Source organism: Dermacentor andersoni, chromosome 6 (genome assembly GCF_023375885.2).
Source record: "Dermacentor andersoni chromosome 6, qqDerAnde1_hic_scaffold, whole genome shotgun sequence".
Lineage (NCBI taxonomy): Eukaryota > Metazoa > Arthropoda > Arachnida > Ixodida > Ixodidae > Dermacentor > Dermacentor andersoni.
Window position 1 is genome coordinate 185,370,302 of NC_092819.1, and position 21,301 is coordinate 185,391,602.

Here is a 21,301-nt window from a genome sequence, read left to right on the forward strand (position 1 = left end):
GATAACAGGTGAACTGATTTATGCCTAGTTGCACCTGTACAGTCCTTGCACTCTTAGATTCCAATCAGACTTCGGCTAGCTACCTAGCTCGTGATGGCAATCCCAATGTAACTGTGATAACTTTCTTTCTTAAAGATGGGGGTTCGGGCACTTTATCGGGAGATTTATAGCCGTGCAGGAGTCTCTCGGGCAAATCAGGAGAGCTGGCAGGTATGCAGTGGGCAGGCACTCCCTCCCCGCTGCAGGCACATCATCACAAAGCTGTGAAAAGCGACTGTCGCAACGAGGCAGCCATTGGCAACACGATGTGCACCTTCTCAAACAGTCCATTACGTCGCATGAACAGTGTGGTCCTCCTCTTTGCTCGCTTTAAAAGAGCGAGCACAATCAGCAGTGAGGTGGAGGAAAGTGGCGGGGAGGGGCACTGGCCTCCGTGCAATATTAGTTCTCACAACAGCTCCACCGTGCCCCTATTTTGATTTTTTGAATGCAGCCCATTTATAACAACACTGTAATGATTTGTTATAACCGGGCTGCATAAAAATCGTCTCATATTAATTGTGAAACAGCTATGCATTATTTGAAAACTATTTGAAAAGTAATCGATATTGGATTCGGCCTCAAAAGTGGCTACCCGCACACCCCTGAGAATCCCCAATCTAGCACAATGGTTACAATGGTGTACGCTTGCACTAACCTTGATCATGGTGGATGTCTGCATGTCGGTGAGCTTCTTGATGCACCTCTGGCCAGCCACTATGTTGCAGACCTCGAGGGGGAGGTAGGTGTGCTTGTGCTCCTGGCCCACCTGGAGGCAGGGGAGGTGCGGGTACCTGCACACACACGCGCACCATCACCCCGGGCGGAGCACAGGCCCCACTGGGAGCCCACAGGCTACGAACCTCCACTGGCAGTGCCGACACTTGGCCACCTCCTTGTGCAAGGGGTAGCCTAGCTGAGGGTGCGTTTTCCTAGTGGTGCATAAATATTTCAAACTTCGATTCGAATATGTTGGTACCGCGACTCAATTCGAGAGACACTTCTCTTAGAAATATTCAAGCCCCCATAAGTTGCGGCAGTCGTTTCTTTAGGCCAGCTTTGCTGCAATATTACCACGTTATGCAGCGCCCAATAGCCTAAAAGCACGACTTCCAAACAACAAATCTGATCTGGTAGCAAGCTTGGCAATGTTTTTAAACCCTCATTCTAGCGTAGTTGAGTACCACCGCGATGCTTCAATGGCAAATTGAATTTAAAATCTGGCTTTAGAGGAGGCAGGGATCACCGAGGGACCGAGACATGCCCTCATCAATGAAAGCTTCTGAAGAGGCTACTTCCACATCAGCACTGCGGCAGGACTTCGATAAGCTCATGAACCAGCAGCAATTTCCACTGCCATGAGCACAGGCTGAAAGATGTGTGCATTATAAAATTTCGGCCCACAAAGAAGATCCGTGCGAGTGGTGCCGTAAGCATGGTGCCCGCTGCTGGCTTGGGCTAGCGAAGAGGTTCCCACGGCTACGAGACACTGGCGCATCCAGCGAGTGGATCTTTTCAATGGCCGGAGGAACTGTGACATGCGGAGGGGTGTCGCGGCAAACGTGTAGACCAGCTATCCTTTTTTTTTTGTTCATGACCGCATCAAATAACTGCAGTTATGACACTGCCAAGCAAAAGAATTACAGTACTAGAGAATTATGTTGACCACAAAGCATAATTCTCCTGTATGTTATTTGCTGTCCAATAAGCTTGCTTTTTTTTTTTTCTTAAGGGGGAGCACTGCTATTCAAATACAGTAAACCCTCGTTAAACCGTACCCGCTTAAACAGTAGTTTCGTTTTCAAAGTAGTAAAGTCAAATCCCCGACTCAGCGGCCATTGAACATAATGTGTTTCGTATCCGCATAAACCGTACCAGCTTATTGCATACACATCGATTAAAACGTAGCGTTTCAACTTTTCGTCCCGCAAACACGGCGCTGCGCCGTCTCCATCGGGCGGCCCGGCAGAACAACACACCTCAGAGATCGGAACAACGGCCTCCACGTGCCATGTGCGTTTGCGTGTGAAGCCACATCAACATCAACATCATTTCAACCCGGTGCCAGAGAGCGTTACGACGTCGTGCAAGCGAGGACTCGCGTCATTCCGAAGCTCGGATAAAAAAGACGCCGGGTGCTCAGCATAGAAGAAAAATTAGACATCGTCCGTGCTATCGAACGTTACACGAAGAAGTCGGCGCCGGCACGCAACAGGGATCTGCTATTGACTACAGTGTCTGGCATTCGGAATGCGAAGAAGTTGCTCAGCAGTGCTGCTGCGACCGCGAAGATATGTCGGCTACGAGGTTCGACTTTTCGCCATCGTTGCCTGTGTTGTTGCCGAATCGTCGACTAGCGACGAGAACGACACGGAAAGCGATAGCACGGGCGATTCAGGCCCGACAGTGGCATAAGCTGCGCGTTACCTCAGCCTCATGAATGCAATCTTCGCGACGACAATAGGGGCGCGATAACGTAACTCTATTCCAAGTGAAAATTATTCCAAACTCCGGCACCCGGCAATGAAAAAGGTGCCCCGGGACTTCTGCAGCACTACTGCGCACGTGCACGGAGAATACGTAACGCCAACGAGGAATCTGCCATGCGAGTGTTTGCCGAGAGGAGGAGGCTGGCTGAAAAGCTGGCACGAAGCTTCAGTAAGCTTGAGGCTGCTGTCATCGTCGTGCTAGGCCGCCGCGGCATCGAACGAAAATAACGCTTTTGTCGCGCGAAGTGAATAAATACTGCATGTTTCTTTCCCCTTTCGTCACACACTCTCCGAGTTCCGTTTTCGACAGGTATCTGATCTCATGCTATCGGTTAAACACTACTACCGTTTAGTACGTACCTTTCCAGAGCTCCGGCCAACTACGGTTTAACGAGGTTTCACTGTAATGTTCATCCTGTTTTTAATCAATATTAATAAAACTTATCAGTCTTAAGATTTGTGCTCTTTTCAAGTATGTAATTATTATTGTACGCCAATTACTTCCTACGATAATTAACATTTCCCTTCCATTGTTTAAGGCCACAATGGAAAATAAATGGCACAATAAAACATTATTTGTAAGGCATGTCTGGATAGCATAAAGACTAAGGAATGAAAGATAGCGAGCGCACTTTTTATTTGGCCTTTAATAGATATATTACAGCCCACTAAATACAAGCCCACAAAATATGGCAACCATGTGGCAGAAATTCTTGCAAAATTATTTCCAAAGTGAAAAAAAAATTTTTGATTTATCTGTTCTTGGTGTTGAGGTATTGAGGCCTGAATATTACATGGAGCCCAAAATTTGTGTTTTGAGAAAAGTACAAAAAAAAAAAAAAAAACGCCACTAACTACGAGGGGACATGGCATCCAGAACAACCATTTCTGATACTCGCTCTGGACACATTAAACTTTCAGGACACATCCAATCTTGTGTGGTGCTCATAGATATGCAATTAGGACTTTTTTTCTGAGGTCAATGAAAAAAAATGTAGCTACAATTCTTGTGTTAAATATTTGGGATGCGATTCGCAAGAAAGTGTAGTGCAACAACATAGCTAAAATGAAGCAGCTATGTTCCTGGATGTTCAAATACTGCAAGTTAGCACTTGGATGTTTGTATCTGTACTCTAGCCAAAGCTATGAAATTTTAAAGTCGCAGCTTTAAGAATGTGAATTCTTGTTGGCGATTTCTACGGGATTTCAAAATATCTAAGTGTCCTAAGGCACTATGTCAGTTTTTGTGCACTCTATGACTCGTTCTCATTCAGGGAAAAAAATGAGAATTTCATGAGTAGAAGGAACACAGTGCTGTTCCCAAAATTTGAGACCAAAAAAGAAACCCTTGAGAAAAAATAAACTTAAAGGAAAACTGGGAAAATATAAATTTCAAGCTTCAAAACTGGGAAATAATTAAAATATTATTACAAACGCAAAATTTTTCTGCTGATGTAGACATTAGGCGCACATATATGCTCGCAACAGAATCTGGACTGCACCAACCGGAACCTTCATACGTGCGAGAGGCCCGGGAACAGGCATTGGCACATTGTCCGCGGTCCCCAAAGTAAACCTACACACTGGGATACAGGGAAGGGCTAGCTTCGCTGCTGCGTTATTACCGATGCGGAATGAGATTGCACGACAGTGACTTATCTCCGACGCAATCTTGTCGGCTCGTCTGAACCTTGCAATAACCGTAGCAGTACGAAATAGCCGTAGTAAGTAGAGACGGCTTTCGAGAATGCGTGTTCGGTGCGCAGTCAGAGGTGCCGACGCGCGAAATGCCTAGTCGCAGGCTCGAGGGGTCGACACTCGACGCATTTATTCATGCAGTCCAAGGTGCCGATGCACAAAATGATTAGATAAGAGTCTGAGAAGTACGCACGCGATGTGCATGATCGCCGAGTCGGAGACTCCCTATGCACGAAATGTTTAGCCGTATGTCCGAGGATGGCGTGTGCAATGTGCTTTGTCACGAATTCCGAAACACTGAGTATTGAAAGGTTTAGCCGCATGTCCGAGGATTCCGCGCGTGAATCTGGGTCGCTAACTCCGCGTCGCCGATGCTCAGAATGCTTAAGGGGGGACGCAGGGATCAACTATGGAAAAACGACCCAAAAAATCACTTTTTAGAAAGTTGCAGATTCCAAATCTTTGACCCCTTTTCTATAAGTTTTCCAAGTATTTCCGCTGAAAACGACTGCTAAGTACCATAAATATATACACCAGGCAATACAGCGAAAATTTCGTGAAAATCGGTGGAAAAGTCGCGGTTTTCGAGCACCCTAGCTCCGGAACGGCAGTACGCAGCGCGGCCATGCTGGTACCGTTGAAAAGCGCGCCTCTTCGCCTTTTGACGCCCCTCTTTCATTTCCTGATAGAGAGAAGAGCAAGCATAAAAACATAAAAAGTCTGAAGGTCGCGGAGCTGCTTGTTACGGCCGCCGATTGGCTTGCTCCGTCACGTGAATTCTATGAGCCGCCCCATTGGTCGGGTCTGGAAGCGAGCTGCTGCGGCGTCTGCTTCTCCGGTTTCTTCGCGCGCTGGCTGCTGCGCCTTTATTTACGTGTTAGATATTCGAGGTACACTGCCGCTACATCGCTTTATTCAGATTTGAGTTTTCTATTTCATTTTGTGGTTTCGAGCATGACTGGGTGGACGTGGTCGACGAAATACGCGACCAAGCACCGCTTCGGCAGCCGCAAGCGCACGCCGCCGAACATCCGAACGATAAGTAGTCCTAGCAGAGATGCGTCCGCGCGCTAGCTTGCAAGAGAGACTGTCGACACATTGCCGGGCAGTTCGCAGGCTGTTGCAGCCTTCAGCTCTAATGGCGATGATACCGAACTAATAACGGCCTTTTCCGATGCTTCCGGGCCTGCGACGTCCCGTAAATACTCCGCGACGTACCCCGATTGTGCCACCGCCATCACCGAGATGAACGACGAAAGTGCGGTCCAAGCGCGTGCGTCTGCCGGACGTGAAAACGAACCGTGCATCAGCAACGGTCGCACCATACAGTCGCATCTTGAGTCACAATTCATCTTGTCGGAGGTGTTGAATATGACCGCCGCCACTATCCGCGCGTCACTTGGTTCTGTGCCACGGAAGATAGGGTTTACGGCGGGAGGAGCATGCTCGGTGGTGACGGACTCAAGCGAGTCGAGCGGCTGAGAAAGATGCCTTGAGCAAGAAGAGGGCACAAAAAGCACATGAAAGCAAGCATAAAAGATCCCAGAAGCCAAGAGATCAAACTGACACCTGCACCTACAAGGCCGGTGGTTTCTACTCGAATAAACATGGCTCAAAACTTCGAACACCTTTTTCTCAAAACTTTTTTCTACCACCAAGGTCAACTTGCAAAGCCAATATCTCAGCCACTGTTATGAATATTTTTACACAGTTTGTTTTGTTACACTCATTGTGCACCACTGCACACAGTGACATGTTTTGTTTTCAACATAGTTGCTTCAATAATTTGTTATCTTTTGTTTTCACAGTCGAGATTTTCATGCAACTGAAGTAGCTACCAAGGAATGAGAATATAAAAAAAATCTGGTAGGCTAAAAAAATTACAGGAATGTCACTGTGTGGAGGATACATATAGGAGTGCTATCAATGTTTGCTTGAACTCCTACCATCAATATACAGGTGTGCAGGCATTTTGCAAAAATGAAAGCAGAAAAATTTTGTAAACAAAAAAGTACTTCAGATATTGCACCCATATTTTCACAGTTTTGTTTGTGTGATATTAGTAACACCTGTGCAAAATTTCATCAAAATCTGCTGGTAAATAAAAAAGTTTGCTTTGATCCCCATGTCCCCCCTTAACCGCGAGTCTGAAACGTCCACGAGCGTAAGAATCGGCCACGCTACTGCGATGTCCGCATAGCACCCGTTCTGACACGTCGAGATTACGGCGAGTGGAGACGTTCAGACTCGTGAGGTGCAAAGAGCCGAGCAGACGACGTGAGCGCCGGACCAATGGCAAACCGCGCTGGAGTCACGTGGCGGGCACGGCCAATCACAGGCTCCGGCACGACCTTCAATCACTTGCTTTCTGTGCGCTTGTTACTCTATGGAGGACATCGCTGAAGCGGCAAATTTGAAGACGGAAAAATGCGCTTTCCAACGAGACCAAGATGGCGGGGCTCGGGTGCGCCATTCCGGAGATACGTATTGTGGCATGAAAAACGCTGTTCTTTCTTGATTTCCGTGAAATTTTTCGCCACCTTGGCTGATAAAACAAATTTTTTCGAGCACTTCTGCGTGGTTTATATTGAGGTTATTTCAAAGTCGGATAGAAAAAGAGTTATAGAAACTGAAAATGTGATTTCCAAAAAATCATTTTTTTTTACCATTTCTCGCTATGTAAAACCCGCGTCCCCCCTTAAACACTTCCAGCACACAGCATGCGTCGTCTGCTTGTGTTACAACGTGCTTCGTTTTGACGAGAGCTCCGCGGTCAGTGTCGGCCTGTCTTTTCGTGAGCACCATGATTCGTCTTTGTTGCGTTGTGGGCTGGAAACTGACTGGCAATATGTCAAGCTGCGACATCATGTCCCTCTGCAAGGCAACCGACGAGTGGAGTGGCTCCACGTGTTGGACTGTTGCTATCCGATCGGCGCCAGGATTTGCGCGGTTGCGGCCATCACTTTACATTGGAGGATTACTACCACAATAGCGTTTCGCGAGTCCAGTATTTAGGTAAATGCAAGAGCAAGGGGACAGGGCCTGGCCTTTTGACCGTGTCTTGTCACGGGGCGAGCAGAAGCGCAAATGTGAATGGTCTGCATGGTGCAGTCACCTGGTGGCACGGAGCTCAACCACACATTGTAGCAGTAACGAAATGTATTCTTCTTTGCTGCTGGTGTAAATTTTTTGATGGAGTGTAATCATTAACACGTTCTTGTAAATGTTTAAAATGTTTTACACTTGGTTAGAGCAATATTAGCTCTTTGTTGGGCTGGTTGAGCTCTGTGCCAATGGGTGGCTGAACTGTGGAGACCGATCAGGCAGCTCACGTACGTCTACGCTAAAGTTCCTTCATCAGCTTGAGTTTATGCCTCCACTGTTATGTCGAAACGCCCAGCTCGCCTGTGGTTACCGGAATACCAGACACGTCCGGCGCTGCAACAAAATGCTCACAACGCACGCTGCTTCGATATATCTTGCTCGGGGTCGACTGCCCAGCAGCTGGCAGAGGTTGGAGAGGCTTCGTGCGCTCGCTCCTAGAGGACAGGAAGTAGACGACACGACGTGCCATCATGACGCCGAGCCAGTGAAGGCGGAACTTAGCCCTGATCACTCAGTGAACGAGTTGGGGAGAAAATGCATGGCTATGGAGGAGGGTAAATTGCAATGATCCATAGCTCTCTTAATATGAGACGTTTCACACAAATTGTGGTGTGAATGATTAACTTTAGCTGTGTCCTACGCACCTACAATATTTAACCGAACCGTTTAAGGGGCCCTTTAAGGGGGACACGATCAATTGAAGTGGTCAAATTCTCAAAATTTTCTATTTTCTGATTTATTTATTTTTCTCACTTCACGGACCTTTATTTACCTTGTGGTGACATATTATAACAAGATATGCAGTAGAAATTGAGAAAGCAGCACTTTCCTAGAGTGCTGTCATCAAAATTTGCGAAAAAATAGGGCTTCGGAAGGCCCTGTCACACCACGGATCGCCTGGCTATCCATTGACCCAGCACCACCATCTTGGTATCATCGTAAAGACGAGAGATCGGAGCTAAAGACAGCCAGAGCGATGCATTTCTCCACTGAAAAATAAACCAGCAAATGCAAGCGAAAAAAACGCACACGTGGCAGTGTGATTGGGCGTAGCAGTCATGTGAGGCACATGGCGCACTCCTACTGGCTGTTGTAGATTTGAATTGCTGACGAACCTCTCTTGTGCGCAGTAGCGAGCTGTGCGTTCCTATCAAAGTGATTGACGATCGTGGCAGCTTACGTGCATTTTCTGCGATGAGCCCCAAAGGAATCAAGTTCCGAACGACCCACGTGTAAAACTACATCAAAATGTAAAGCAAATGTGTCCCCACAGGCAAAGGACTGCATCCCAGGCGAGTTTTAGGTGCTCAAAATAAAGATTTAAATGTTGACAACAAATGAAACTTTGAGCTCCGTTTTCTCAGCTTTCATTTTTTTTGCAGTTGTTTTCAGTCATCCCAGTGCCATTTTACAGCGAATGAAGACAAAATCATTCTGTCTTTTGCACTTACATCCTGAAACAGTGATGAGTGTAGAAAAGCTGTCCATTTTTAACTGCACCTCCTAAAAAAATTTCTTATGTTATTTTTGCAAAAGTCGTTAGTAAGACAATACGCTAGGAAAGCTGAAAAAATATTTTTATGCTCATTTTGGCATTTAATAAATAAACCAATAGCTTTATTGCACAGAATGAGCCTTGTGGACATGCAGATGTGAAAATCTTGGCGAACATGTGTACTTCATGAATTTACTTGGGGATGACCATTAGAGGCTGCCAATTGTTGTAACTCAGAACTATCATAGATAGCACAAAACTAATTTCAGTTATGATAGCATAGCAAATCACACCTGCATGCCAAATTTCACCAATTTATTCCCATAAATAAAAAAAAATAGGTTTTATTGCCACGTCCTCCTTGACATCCCCAAAAATCCCATTTTGATTTCAAAATGTTTTTGAGGACCACGACAAACCTTTCAGGACCTTTGCTAGTCGGATGCCACATGTCTGGTTTGGTCCATTTGGTGTTCAGCACTCAATAAATTGGAACACTGGGCCTTTGCAATTACCATACTTGCCAATTTTAAATCGCCTCCAATTTTATAACAAGTAGACATCTGAAAAATTGTGCCTCCAGTTCTCGCAATAGAAGATAAAACCTGCAGTGCCGACCATCAGAGAAGGAAAAACTATCAAGGCCCATCATCGTCACCCTCACACAGCTCTGTATTGCCATCTGTGGACCCCACTAAGCCATGGTTGATGCTATTCACTGGATCCAATATTCAGCATTTCTTGGAATGACCCCGCAACAACCGAATGCCATAGCCATGATGCAACTGTTCAACCAGCCAGACCTCCAACGCGCAACAATGAGCATCATGCTTGCCTGAGTTTCATTTTGTACTTGTCCAGGAAATACTTGGCCACTGTACATTCGACTGTCTGGCCATTCTCCAACTGCAACGGAAACCTGAAACAAAACGAAATGCTTGCTTAACTTCACAGTGTACTGCATAGCCCTGATTTAAAGGGATCTCTAGTTTATGCGCATAACACAGATACCACACAGCTGGTGCGAGTAGCTGCAAGCCAAAAGTGAAAACATGCATGTGGTTGGTTCAACACCATCACATTTTCATTGACTGCACACGACTATTCAACGCAACTTTTACATTTCTTTTAAGGATTTATCATCTGAACACGTGATGGATAGCATAAAAGTACGCAAATGCCAAAGGAAAGTTGCGACACTGGGAACGAGACCTCCTGCTAGACCATACATAGGCGCTTAATGTCGTGGTGAACAGTCATAAATGCGAGAAAATAAATTACGCAACATGTTGATGCAAGTTGGAAATAAACATACACGACAATATAAAACATGGAAAAGCAGTTAACATGAATAATGGGAAGTAATAATGAGTGTACCAAGTGCATTCTTTTTAATAGTACAATGGATCCTTTCTTAACACTTTCCTGTCCGTGCCTACACCCATCGACAGCCCGTCACCAATGGTTTCAACTTATAATTTTGCTGCACTCGGGGAGCTTTCAGGCAGCTAGCGTCATCCAGCACGTGAACTATTTTTCTCATTTCAAGTTTCTTTCGTTTCACCGCGGGGACCTGGTGCACGAGCAGAGCTTTGTTGTTATCAACTCTAGAGAGGTGAAACTTGCAGCTTGCATTCAGTTTAGTGAGCTGATTGCAAATATGCAATCAGTAAAGAACTGATTGCATATTTGTTTCTATGTATTTGTATTCTATGTTTAATGAAAAAAAAAGTTATGCAATCTTTAGTATTATAAATTTGGGATGTGACTTTCAAGATATTTATTGTACTGAGAGACCTAAAATTAACTGGGTATGTTTTTGAATGTTTGAAGAGTGCACATATAAAGTTTTGTATCTCTATCTACATATTAGCCAAAGTTATCAAAATTTGAATTAGCAAGTTTGGAAGAAAATTTTTTGTTGTTACTTCTTGCAAGATTTGAAAAAGTTGCATTGCACTAGCATGCTATATTATAGTTTTCTTGCACTCTCCGACTGTTTAGCATTCAGGAAAAAAAAAGAATCGTGCAAATCAAAGAACTAGCAGAGACACAGTTCACATCCCAAATCTTCGCGCATGCGAAAATCATGATCTGAGAAAAATGCAAAAAACATTTAGCAATGTGAAAAATACTCTTCATGGGACAAAATCATAGAATTCACCACTACAATGAATCAGAATGCTCCTGGAGAATAGTCCGAAGCAGGCTTTTCCTCGAGTCTCTTCTTGACGCCTTCCAGGAATGCTGTCGATGATGTGCGCTTTCTGTCTGCGTTGGCCACATGGCGGCTGTCTTTCTCGGATGCTCACCTACTGCCTGCGCAAGTTTGTTGCACATGCAGCTCACCGAGTATGTGCGAGCTAGACTGGTGGCTTCCGAGGTTAAGCCGCATAACAGCTTCTGCCACGGCAGCCTCAACAGCAAACAGTGATGCATTCTTTTCTTTTGGCGACAGGCTCCAAATGATCGAGTGCAACGATTCATTGGCATTTTGCGTCTTCACTCTCTGGCACCTCTGCAAGAGCTTATCAGAGAGGCGCTCATACACTGGCCGCAGTGCATTGCTTACAGCATATGGCAGATTGTATCTGCTTTTTGGCGGGGGCTCATTCTTTGCAATTGCTGCATTATATATGCACCATGAATAAGGGCCGTGGGGACAAAAGCTATGGTTGGGCTTCCCATCAGTTGAGGTTACGTGGTAATATGTAGCCCACACTGCTGTGTGCATCTCATCCACATTTTCCGAATGTGATTTGAGCGCCCAACCATAATAACTTGTCAGCTTATTTATGAGGTCTCCTGTCAGGCGGCCCTTACCACTGATGCGCTCACCATTTTCCCCTTTCTTCTTCTGCACAAGATTCCGCAGTGCCGTTCCCATGCGTTTCTGCACGTGGTTTGCGCAGTCTTCCTTTTCCACAGGTATGAAGCCGTAGACTTTTGCTTCATCAATGGCACTGTATGATCTGCTGTCACCATCGGAGAGCATGGTTGTGTACCTCAGGCCATAAAGAGAAAGAGAGCGCTGAAATAAAATTAGTGCTGCCTCCACCTCCATCTGGCCTGCCTTGGGAGACGTGTTCTTTTGGCATGAATGCTGCGACTTCCAGTGAGCATAATCTGGGGTTTCTGGTTTAGGGCCAAGCTCACAGCCAAGGCAGAAATTCGAAAGGACGGCATAGTCCAAAACATAACCTGAAGAAAGCTCTATCACTGTGGCCACTCCAATGTGAGATGAATGTCCCCGAGTGTGCCAAGTGCCATCAAAAGAAGCTGCAATATTACCTGCATTTCAAAAATTCAGGCTTCGGTATACATTCTTCACTGAAGTGGCACACTTAGCCATATTCTCAGTGCAGACACTTGTTGCAGCTGGATTTAGCTTTGATTTCAGATAGTGCTGATAGGTCTTGTTGTGAAGGCCTCTGTGCGAAACTCCGATAGCGGCAAAAATATCGTTAAGCACCGTCTGCCCGTTTCCCGAGCTCTGTACGGCACGCGGCACGAGAACATTAATCTCGAAAGGATTGCAATTGGCAGTGCCACCAACTCGTTGCGAGCTCCATTTTGTGTCAATTTCGCCGCAGTTGCTGCACAGAACTTTCAGCTTCACGGCAATGCCGTACTCCCGCGAGTCCCGCTCGATAGTCACCGCTCCGTGGCACACTCGGCAACCAGCAACTTTTAGTAAACAGTTTACAATGTCGAGGTCGACGATGGTGTACGTTTTTGTCGACGCACTTTCTAGACGAGGCTCACTTGTTAGGCACTTCACCTTGCGCTCCATCGCTGAAACTGAGGAGAGTTCCGCTATTTTTTCCTGTGCTTGTAGCTCGATCTGATCTTGCTCCACCGCCGTGAGATATGCCGTGTCGATTCGCGCGCGGTCCGGCCAAGTGCGCATCTCCGTAGCACACGCGCCCGTGATGACCGCCGCTCCGCAATCAGGGGTGTCCGCTGTATGTTCACGGTCCGCCGTCAACATCGCGAGCGGCACCGACGTTTTCTGTAGCACAGGCCGAGCGCCAACGCCGTCAGCCGCGACGATCGCCTCTTCCCGTTGTGCTGCACCCAACTCCTCGGTCACACCGCTGTTCCGCGGCGTCTGCAAGTCCGCCGGTCCGATAAGGTTGTCAGACGTCACTGGTAGTTCCGGTGCATCTTTTCGCTGCACCGCGTGCTTTTTTTCTACGCTTCCCAAATTTCTGTACGGAATTTCCGTGCACGGTTTGGCATCTTGACTGATCACGCCCACGCTGAGCAATGGTTGAGGCAAAATGGCATCGCCGGCGCGGACGCGCGGCGTTCCTGCACTCCAATCAGAAGGCGCTATTTAGTCACGTGATGGTCGCGGATCAACAGGATGGTGGGATTGTCTCTCGCTGTTGCCTGGTTGCTCCCTCCTGCAGCTACCTTGAATGCCCGTTTTCGGCGGCAAAGGGAGCGGGAAGCACACGCTTTCGAACGAGACCAAAATGGCGGCGCTCCGTTGATCGGTTTCGAAACTGTGAGCGGCGCAAGATGGGGCGTTTCCGGTGCGTCTTGCAGATGACAACGAGCGTCTCACCTGATAAATAAGATATTCTTTTGCCCAAAGACGCATTATTTCGCGTAAATTTTTTGTCGACAAGCGCGTGATGACGTCTAGATTGCGAAAATAACAAACTGAAAAATTGACTTTTTAGTTATTTTTTCGTCTCCAAGACCCGTGTACCCCCTTAAAGCACCTTTTAGTCGAACATGACAAGCGCTCATAGCTTCCAACACGACGGCGATGTCAAGATGCCTTTCAGAAACGGCAAATTTCGAAGGATTTCGGCGAGTTTACATCAGTTTTTCGATGATGGTAGCAGCACAGACTCGGAAGATGATTCATCGGACTTCAGCATGGACGGCAAATGTGCGTCAAATAGCCCCAGAATGTTCACAGGCATCTGCCGGCAGGTTTCGTTTTCTACTCCGAACCGTTTTGCCACTGCCGCGCTCAGATCTATAGAATCCGGCGTGTTCTCAAGGTCGCAGTTCTTATCTGCAGGGTGTCAACACAGTTTGAGCAGGACCACTTGACGGTGGCGGCGCAAAGAGCGTAGTTTTGCACAAGAAGGCAGCCAAGAGTGGACCTTGGCGTTGCACAATTATTGATCTCCACAGTGCCACGCGGCAGTTTTTCTTTGCTGGGATTCTTGTATGCTGACAATTGTGCTGTACATGATGCGGCACTTGCTGAAATCATGCAAGATCATGGTGATGAGAAAGATTAATAAGAGGCAGTTCTGCTGTTTGCCAAGCAAGGTGATGGACGCGTTGGACGTCTTGCAACATTCCGTTGGCACGCTGGATGAAGAAGCCACATTGCATGATTTAGCTTCTTTGGAGCACCACTTGATGTCGTCAGTCATGCAGAAGCAAGCTAAAATCACGCAGTTTTTTCTTCCTGAATAATTGTTTGACAGGTCAGCTAACCTGAACTGAAATCTGTCGTTTTGGTATTGTTTTTGCATGATACTGCATGTAACAAAACCCTGTGCACAGTTAAGTCTGCTTATCATTATAACCAATATATTGTTATATGTGCTATCGCTATAAGTGGACTGCACTGTACCACGTGACTAGGAAAGGGTTTAACGGCTGCTTTGCCGGCGCTTAGTTGCGCAGTCTCGCCATGGATGGCTGGGCCCTGTGTGAATGCGCTTTAGCGCAAGCAAGAGGCTGAACTCAGTCATCCAGGAGACACAGCTAGATGGCAGGCTGTGATATCTCAAGCAAAGGCAATGTTGCCTGCCGAAACACTGGAGCAAAGAGAGGCAAGATCAGCCTGTTACAGAGAAGCTCACTAAGCACGGAAGCGTACCAGGATCGAAGTTATTGCAACTGCCGCCGTCGTTCAGCAGCATGCGCAACGAGAAGGAGACGAAGCCACGGATACAAGCAACGGCACCCACAACCATCGTTTGACGAACCACACCCTTGGCTGGCGGCAAGCTCGACTGCGACGGCCAGGTTTCCTAGCGACTTCATGGACTTGTTTGGCAGCGTGTGTAACGTATATGAAAAACGACAGCCTACGTTTAATGAAACACTGCGTGCATAGCGTTTGCAAAACCAAGCCAAATAGACCTTTCGCTCGTGATAACTAGGTTTACAAGAGTTAAACCTCAGCCAATTTTTGCTGCAGGTTATACGCGCAAAAATAAGGCAAGCCACCGACGACGTTACCGATGTCGATGGCAGTTTTAATCACTTCTGTTATTGATATTAGAGCTACTTCAGCGTAGTAACCTTGTCTAAAACCAAACCAACCTTTAGAAAGAACGTGAAACCGGCCAGAAAAAACGCTAATCAAGCGCACTCACGACTGGAGCTGGGCAGGCCTGCGGGTGACATTGCAGACGCGGTACTTGCGGCGCATGCTGCCGCAATGGGTGATCTCAATCTTGAGGCCCTTGATCTCCTTGGTGAACTTGACGCGCTGGGAGTCCGTGAGAGGCTTGCGCTGCTCGTTGACGTCGCGCAGCTCCAGCACCTCGCACATGAACTCGATGACAGGCTGCGCCTTATAGAAGGCCGTCGCCGACACGTCGATGTTGAGCATCATCTTCCACTGGCTCGGCCGCACACTCTGGTGGAAGCCGAACCACACCTCGCGGCCACCACCCAGCGGGTGGAAGTAGCCGTCCGGCGACGAGAAGAACGACCGGCCAACGGGGGTGTACCTGGAAATGCCATGCGTTCACAACACTGCATCACTGGGCCCCACAGAAGAACCATTCGATATAAACCACAGCAATGCTTCAAAGGCTAGAGACTTCTCTCACATTCACGACAAAAGATCACTGCATAACGTACAAAAGATGTGTTGCGTAATCAGCTCTAATACTTACTTTTATGTAAAAAATATGACATTACACGAAATGTAATACTCGTACGCCAGATATGAACCAGTCTCCCACCAAGTGAGCAATGCAGCGAGCGCCTGCAAAAACGGATCCAGCTGCACTGAGCATGCCCTTTTTGAGAGTGCAGCTCTAATGGGCCGATCGTGAGCAGTGAGGCCCCCATCCTAAGCTTATTGCTTGACAGCAAACGCAAGGAGTGACGACTGGCACAGGAGTCCCACATCACCGAGTTTATGGGCACTCGATGCTTGATAATTACGCATAGGCTGGCGAGAACAGAGAGCTAGGGGGGAATTACTCGAGTGAACACGAGTCAAATGTACAACCTTTTAGCAGAACGGCTTACTGGTTTACTTCTTTTTATTGTTGACGATGTAATGTGGATGTTCCAATACGTTAAAATACACACAAGCTTGCTAATAAATGCATGTGCACATTATTCAGTCCGGTATTCCAGGCTAAATATTTGAAAAATTTTATGTTTGCACACCTCTACGGAATATCAAATGCTTCTCTTCAATGTGGCTCAGCCTAAATCTGCTAAGAGGTGATAATTATGCTAAGAGAAAGAAAGCTAGAAGGCTAAAAGAAAACACAAGTGATGTTTCAGCCCCAGCATAGAAGCCGCCTGTACAATCATTATATAAAAGTAGCAAAGCTTCGTGTGCATACCGATCGTACGCACACAACATGCTATCAGTGGATAAAGTGACAATGCACGTTACAGGCAAGAAAGCAAAACCAAATTTTCTAATTACTTTATTATAACAGCCAAATAGATTTAATATTTCTTGCTTTAAGTAAAGCTCTTTGACAAGGTCCCGCACAATCAGAATTTTTAAGCCTAGAATCTTTGGCATTCCTGAAATCCTGCATACCTGACTAACAGGAAGCAACACACTGACATTGGAGGACGACTTCCTGGCAGTCTGCCAGTCACACCAGGGGTGCCACAGGGTAGTGTCCTGGGTACCCAGCTCTTGGCTTACATTAATGATACTGTAAATGTAATAACTCCTGGAGTGCAAATTTGACTAGTTGCAGATGACCACATTTTGTACAAAGAAATTTCCTGTCCTGGTGTACAAAGAATGGGGGATGACTGTTAATACCAACAAAACTGTATTCCTGCCTATTACAGTAGAATCCCGGCACAACAAAGTCCACTTCAACTAAATTTTAGCCACAACACAGATTTTTCATTCCCCGTCAATGTTCCATAGAACATAATGCATCGAAATTCCCTCCAAAACGAACTACTTCACGGACACATTTTCACTTCAACAAAGTTTTTACGGAGCAGACGTGAGCAAAATTATTTAAACTGTAGCTCATCAAAACCCCTATAACTGTTTTTTCATGCCTCGACAAACCGTCGACCTTGATAGCATAAAACAAAAAAACTGGAGCTGCTAGGGCCATGACGCAATGTAAGCAAAACAACGCTGCCATGACACATTGGTGATGGCGATGCAACGCGCTCTGAGGAAACAGTTTGGGTCATATTGCTTAGGAAAATGGTGCACGTACAAATAACATAAAAATTTCATTTTTATAGCATCTCTAATTATTCATTTTCTACAAAGTTTCGTGAAAATGGCTCCGGTGTACAACACCAATTACTATACGAACTAGCTGTTGCGAGGTCAAATCCCAGTAGGGTGCAACGAGGCATTCAGGCAATGCATGCTTGACAACGAACAATTGCACGCCATTTGGTCATTGTCTCTCGAAGCTTTCATAACTTTCACACGATGAAAGTTATGTTAACCAATGCTCAAAGCTTCATGTCGAAAAAAGAAACACTGGAAACGATCATCATGGATGATGACACTGACATTGTTGTTATCACAGAGTCATGGCTAAACTCTGACATCGAGGACCACGAACTTCTGAACAACTCATCGTATACCGTTTACAGGCAAGATAGGACCGGTCGTCGGGGGGGGGGGGGGTGGGGTCTTGGTATTTGTCAAACAATGGCTAGTCTCTTCTCGCTTATCTGCTGAAAGTCACCACGAGATTCTTTGTCTCAAGATAGTACTGCCGACAAGCACTACCATACTGATTTCTTGTTACCGTCCCCCTGATTGTGACATTACATTTACAAACGAACTTAATTCCATCACATCCAATCTAATCTCCCGTTTTCCTCGCGCTAATCTCGTGCTATGCGGCGACTTCAACTTTCCGGATATTGACTGGGAAAGCTGCATGGCTTCAACCCGCGCGTCTAAAGATTTCCTAGAAGCAGTTCTTACGTACAATCTTAGCCAAGTAGTTACCAGACCTACTCGCAGTAATAACATTCTTGATTTAGTACTTACTACCAATAATGAACTAATAAATTCATTACAGTATGTTAAAGGTGTTAGCGATCACAACATTTTGTTTTTTAACATAGCTATTGAACTTCCTACCCACCAGCCGTCTACTATATACATCAGAGATTACAATAAAGCAAACTTTGCAGAAATTAACAATGAGCTAGAATCATTTTTTGTAGACTTCCAGAACAGTTGAGCAAAACTGGGTACTCTATAAACATAAACTTTTGTCTCTTCTTGATGCCCATGTTCCTCTTGTACGTGTTCGCGGGGATGCCGGCAGAGCCTGGTATTCGAACAACCTTGAAAAACTATCTAGGAAAAAAAGCGAATTTTTCGCGAACTCAAACGACGCAACAATCCGCAACAATGGGAAAGATACTTGACGGTATTGCGGGAATACACAAGTTTGCTGAGACAATCTAAACGCAAATATTTTCACCAGGATCTGTTGAGCATTCTACCCTCGCAAATTCTGGAACTCATTATCACTTAAACGTACTTCATGTCATAGTATCGCATTAATCAACTCGGACGGGTCTCCTGTTTCAGTGAATCAACGTCCCGATGTCATGAACTCTTACTTTTGCTCGGTTTTCACTAATGAACCTCCCACTGATATTCCTATGTTGCCACCTACTCACTTTTCGGAAATGCCGGCTGTTAATATACATACTCAAGGAATCTCCAAGTTAATCGATAACCTTAAGCTTTCCAGTGCGCCAGGCCCAGACGGCATAACGGCCAAAGCTTTAAAGGGCACCAAATATCAATCTAGCCGCTTCTTGAAATTGATTTTCACTCAATCTATTGCCTCTTCTACTATTCCGAATGATTGGAAAATTAGCAGTATTGTACCTGCATACAAATCTGGTAGTCGTTCTAGACCAAGTAATTACCGCCCTATTTCCCTAACTTGCATACCTTGTAAAATTCTAGAGCATATATTGTACTCCAGCATTGCATCTCATTTAGACAAGCACTCTTTTTTCTTTCCCAATCAACATGGATTTAGACGAGGCCACTCATGTGAAACGCAGCTGTTCGAATTCACCACAGACCTTCACCTCTACCTTGACTCCTGTTTCCAAACCGACGTTATCTATCTTGACTTGGCAAAGGCGTTTGATTGTGTCGCCCATCTACATCTTAACGCGAAACTTGCTTGTCTTAATCTCGACCAACTTGTTTTGTCCTGGATTGAATGTTTTCTCACAAACCGCTCACAACACGCTGTCATCGATAACCTCAAGTCGACAAGTAGGCCAGTCTTGTCAGGTGTACCCCAGGGCTCTGTGCTCGGACCTCTTTTGTTTCTAATATTTATAAATGACCTCCCTAATAGCATTCTTTCATCAATTCGGTTATTCGCTGATGACTGCGTCTTGTATCGTCAGTCTTGATGACTGCGTTGTATCGCATATCCTCCCGTAATGACCAACTAATACTCCAGGAAGACCTAAGCAAAATAGCAAATTGGTGCTCTATTTGGCTCATGTCCCTCAACGTTTCCAAGTGCAAGTACATGTGTGTAACTCGCAAGCGGGACATCATTAACCATCAGTACTTTCTTAATTCCACACCCTTGACTAAAGTTGACTCTTACCGTTATCTAGGCGTTACTATCACTAATCAGCTTACATGGTCTGCACACATAACTCAACTTATAAACGACTGTTCTAAATCACTTGGCCTACTCAAAAGATCGATTTTTCTGTCTCCTGTTCACGTACGCAAGCTCGCCTATGAAACATTCATTCGGACTAAACTTGAGTATGCCTCAGCAATTTGGAACCCTCACCAGTCCTATCTTACTAACTCGCTCGAAGCAATGCAGAATCGCGAAGCACGTTTTATCGCTTCAAACTATGACTGGCATACAAGTATAAGCGGCATTAAATCATCCCTCAGCATCCCTAGCCTAGCACTTCGTAGGAAGATTTCACAACTTTCCCTTTTCCACAAACTCTATTACAATTTTCCACATGTCAGGAACACTCTCTTACTTCCGCCCAACCGCTTTTCTAAACGACTCTAACAACCCGAGTGTACAAAGTCTCCATGGTTCCTCTAATGCCTTTAGCAACTCTTTCTTACCTGGTGCTATTGAATTGTGGAACGCGCTACCCAACAGCATAGTAAATGAAAGTAATCCAGATAAATTTAGACACCTCTTGTCATGTTTTCTAAACCCTTAACCTACCAGTACTATGCTGTTACTCTAACGTCTAAGTTCTTTTTTTTTTCGCTTTTCTGTTATATTGCCGGTTGTGTTGCCATTTCTACTTCCGGTTCGTACCTTACTTTATTTTTGTATTTTTTTTTTAAATTTTTCTTGCCCGTCGTCTACTAGCATGTGTACTAAGTTTTGTTTATCGTTATACTAATGAGTTAACCATTGTATAATAATGACCATAGTGTTTCTTGATGCTTTTGCCCCCGCCCCCTTATGTAATACCCTGAAAAGGGTCCTTAAGGGTCAATAAATGATGATGATGATGAAGCTGTTGGATCAGCACATCGCAGCTGACAAAGAAACACCGGATCTGAAAATCTGGCTGGTCGTGGCACCATTTTGCCTTTACTTGCGACCGTGCGATGACAAACATGCCAGCAGGATTGGAGAAGTTCCACACTGTCAATCAGTTCGGCCGAAAGCGAGCGAAGAATAAGAAACTTGCTACGGGCATGACATTGCGGGACCCTACAACTGAGCAGCAAGCGTCTCTCATCACTAAGGACGATGCTCTGGCTTGCTGTTCTTTTTTGTGAAAGGAAGAAACAAAACTACATGCACTGCAACAAAACGTAGGCACATCACCAGCGCCCCACATTGCTAGTGCCCGTGTTGCAGCGCTGGCACCATCGGTGGGGTCAGCATCGCAGCTCAAGGGGCAGCTCCATCTCAAGGGCCATGAATTCGTTTACTACAAGCGCCACAAGCAGGAATGTTACTAGTTAGGCGCAACTGCAAGAGCGGTAAACACATCGTGGCTGCCACATTTTTTAGAATAGCAGCTTGGGCTTTTTGGTTCTCCATCCTGGTGTTAACAGCGCAGAATGTAGATGGGACACGAGAAGCGCGTGTGGCATCACCTTCGTGTCCAGTCTACGTTTTGTGCTTTTAACACCAGGGCACATTTTCTAGCACCGGCTCCAAGATATGTGAAACTGGAAGCGTGTCCCAACGATGCCTTTCTCCGACGGCACAACCAGAAATTACGAATTATCCAGATGTATGCAGGC

The 21,301-nt window shown here is 45.8% G+C and overlaps 1 protein-coding gene across 1 annotated transcript in view; it reads right to left on the minus strand.

Annotated features, from left to right (window-relative positions):
* Nucleotides 1-21,301, minus strand: part of AGO1 (protein argonaute-1) — a 92,396-nt gene that overhangs the window by 59,826 nt on the left and 11,269 nt on the right. The window contains exons 4-6 of the mRNA XM_050172396.3: nucleotides 15,186-15,545; nucleotides 9,662-9,745; nucleotides 698-833 (exon numbers count right to left, since the gene is read on the minus strand). Coding sequence (XP_050028353.1) covers nucleotides 698-833; nucleotides 9,662-9,745; nucleotides 15,186-15,545 — 580 coding nt within the window. The remainder of the gene's footprint in view (nucleotides 1-697; nucleotides 834-9,661; nucleotides 9,746-15,185; nucleotides 15,546-21,301) is intronic.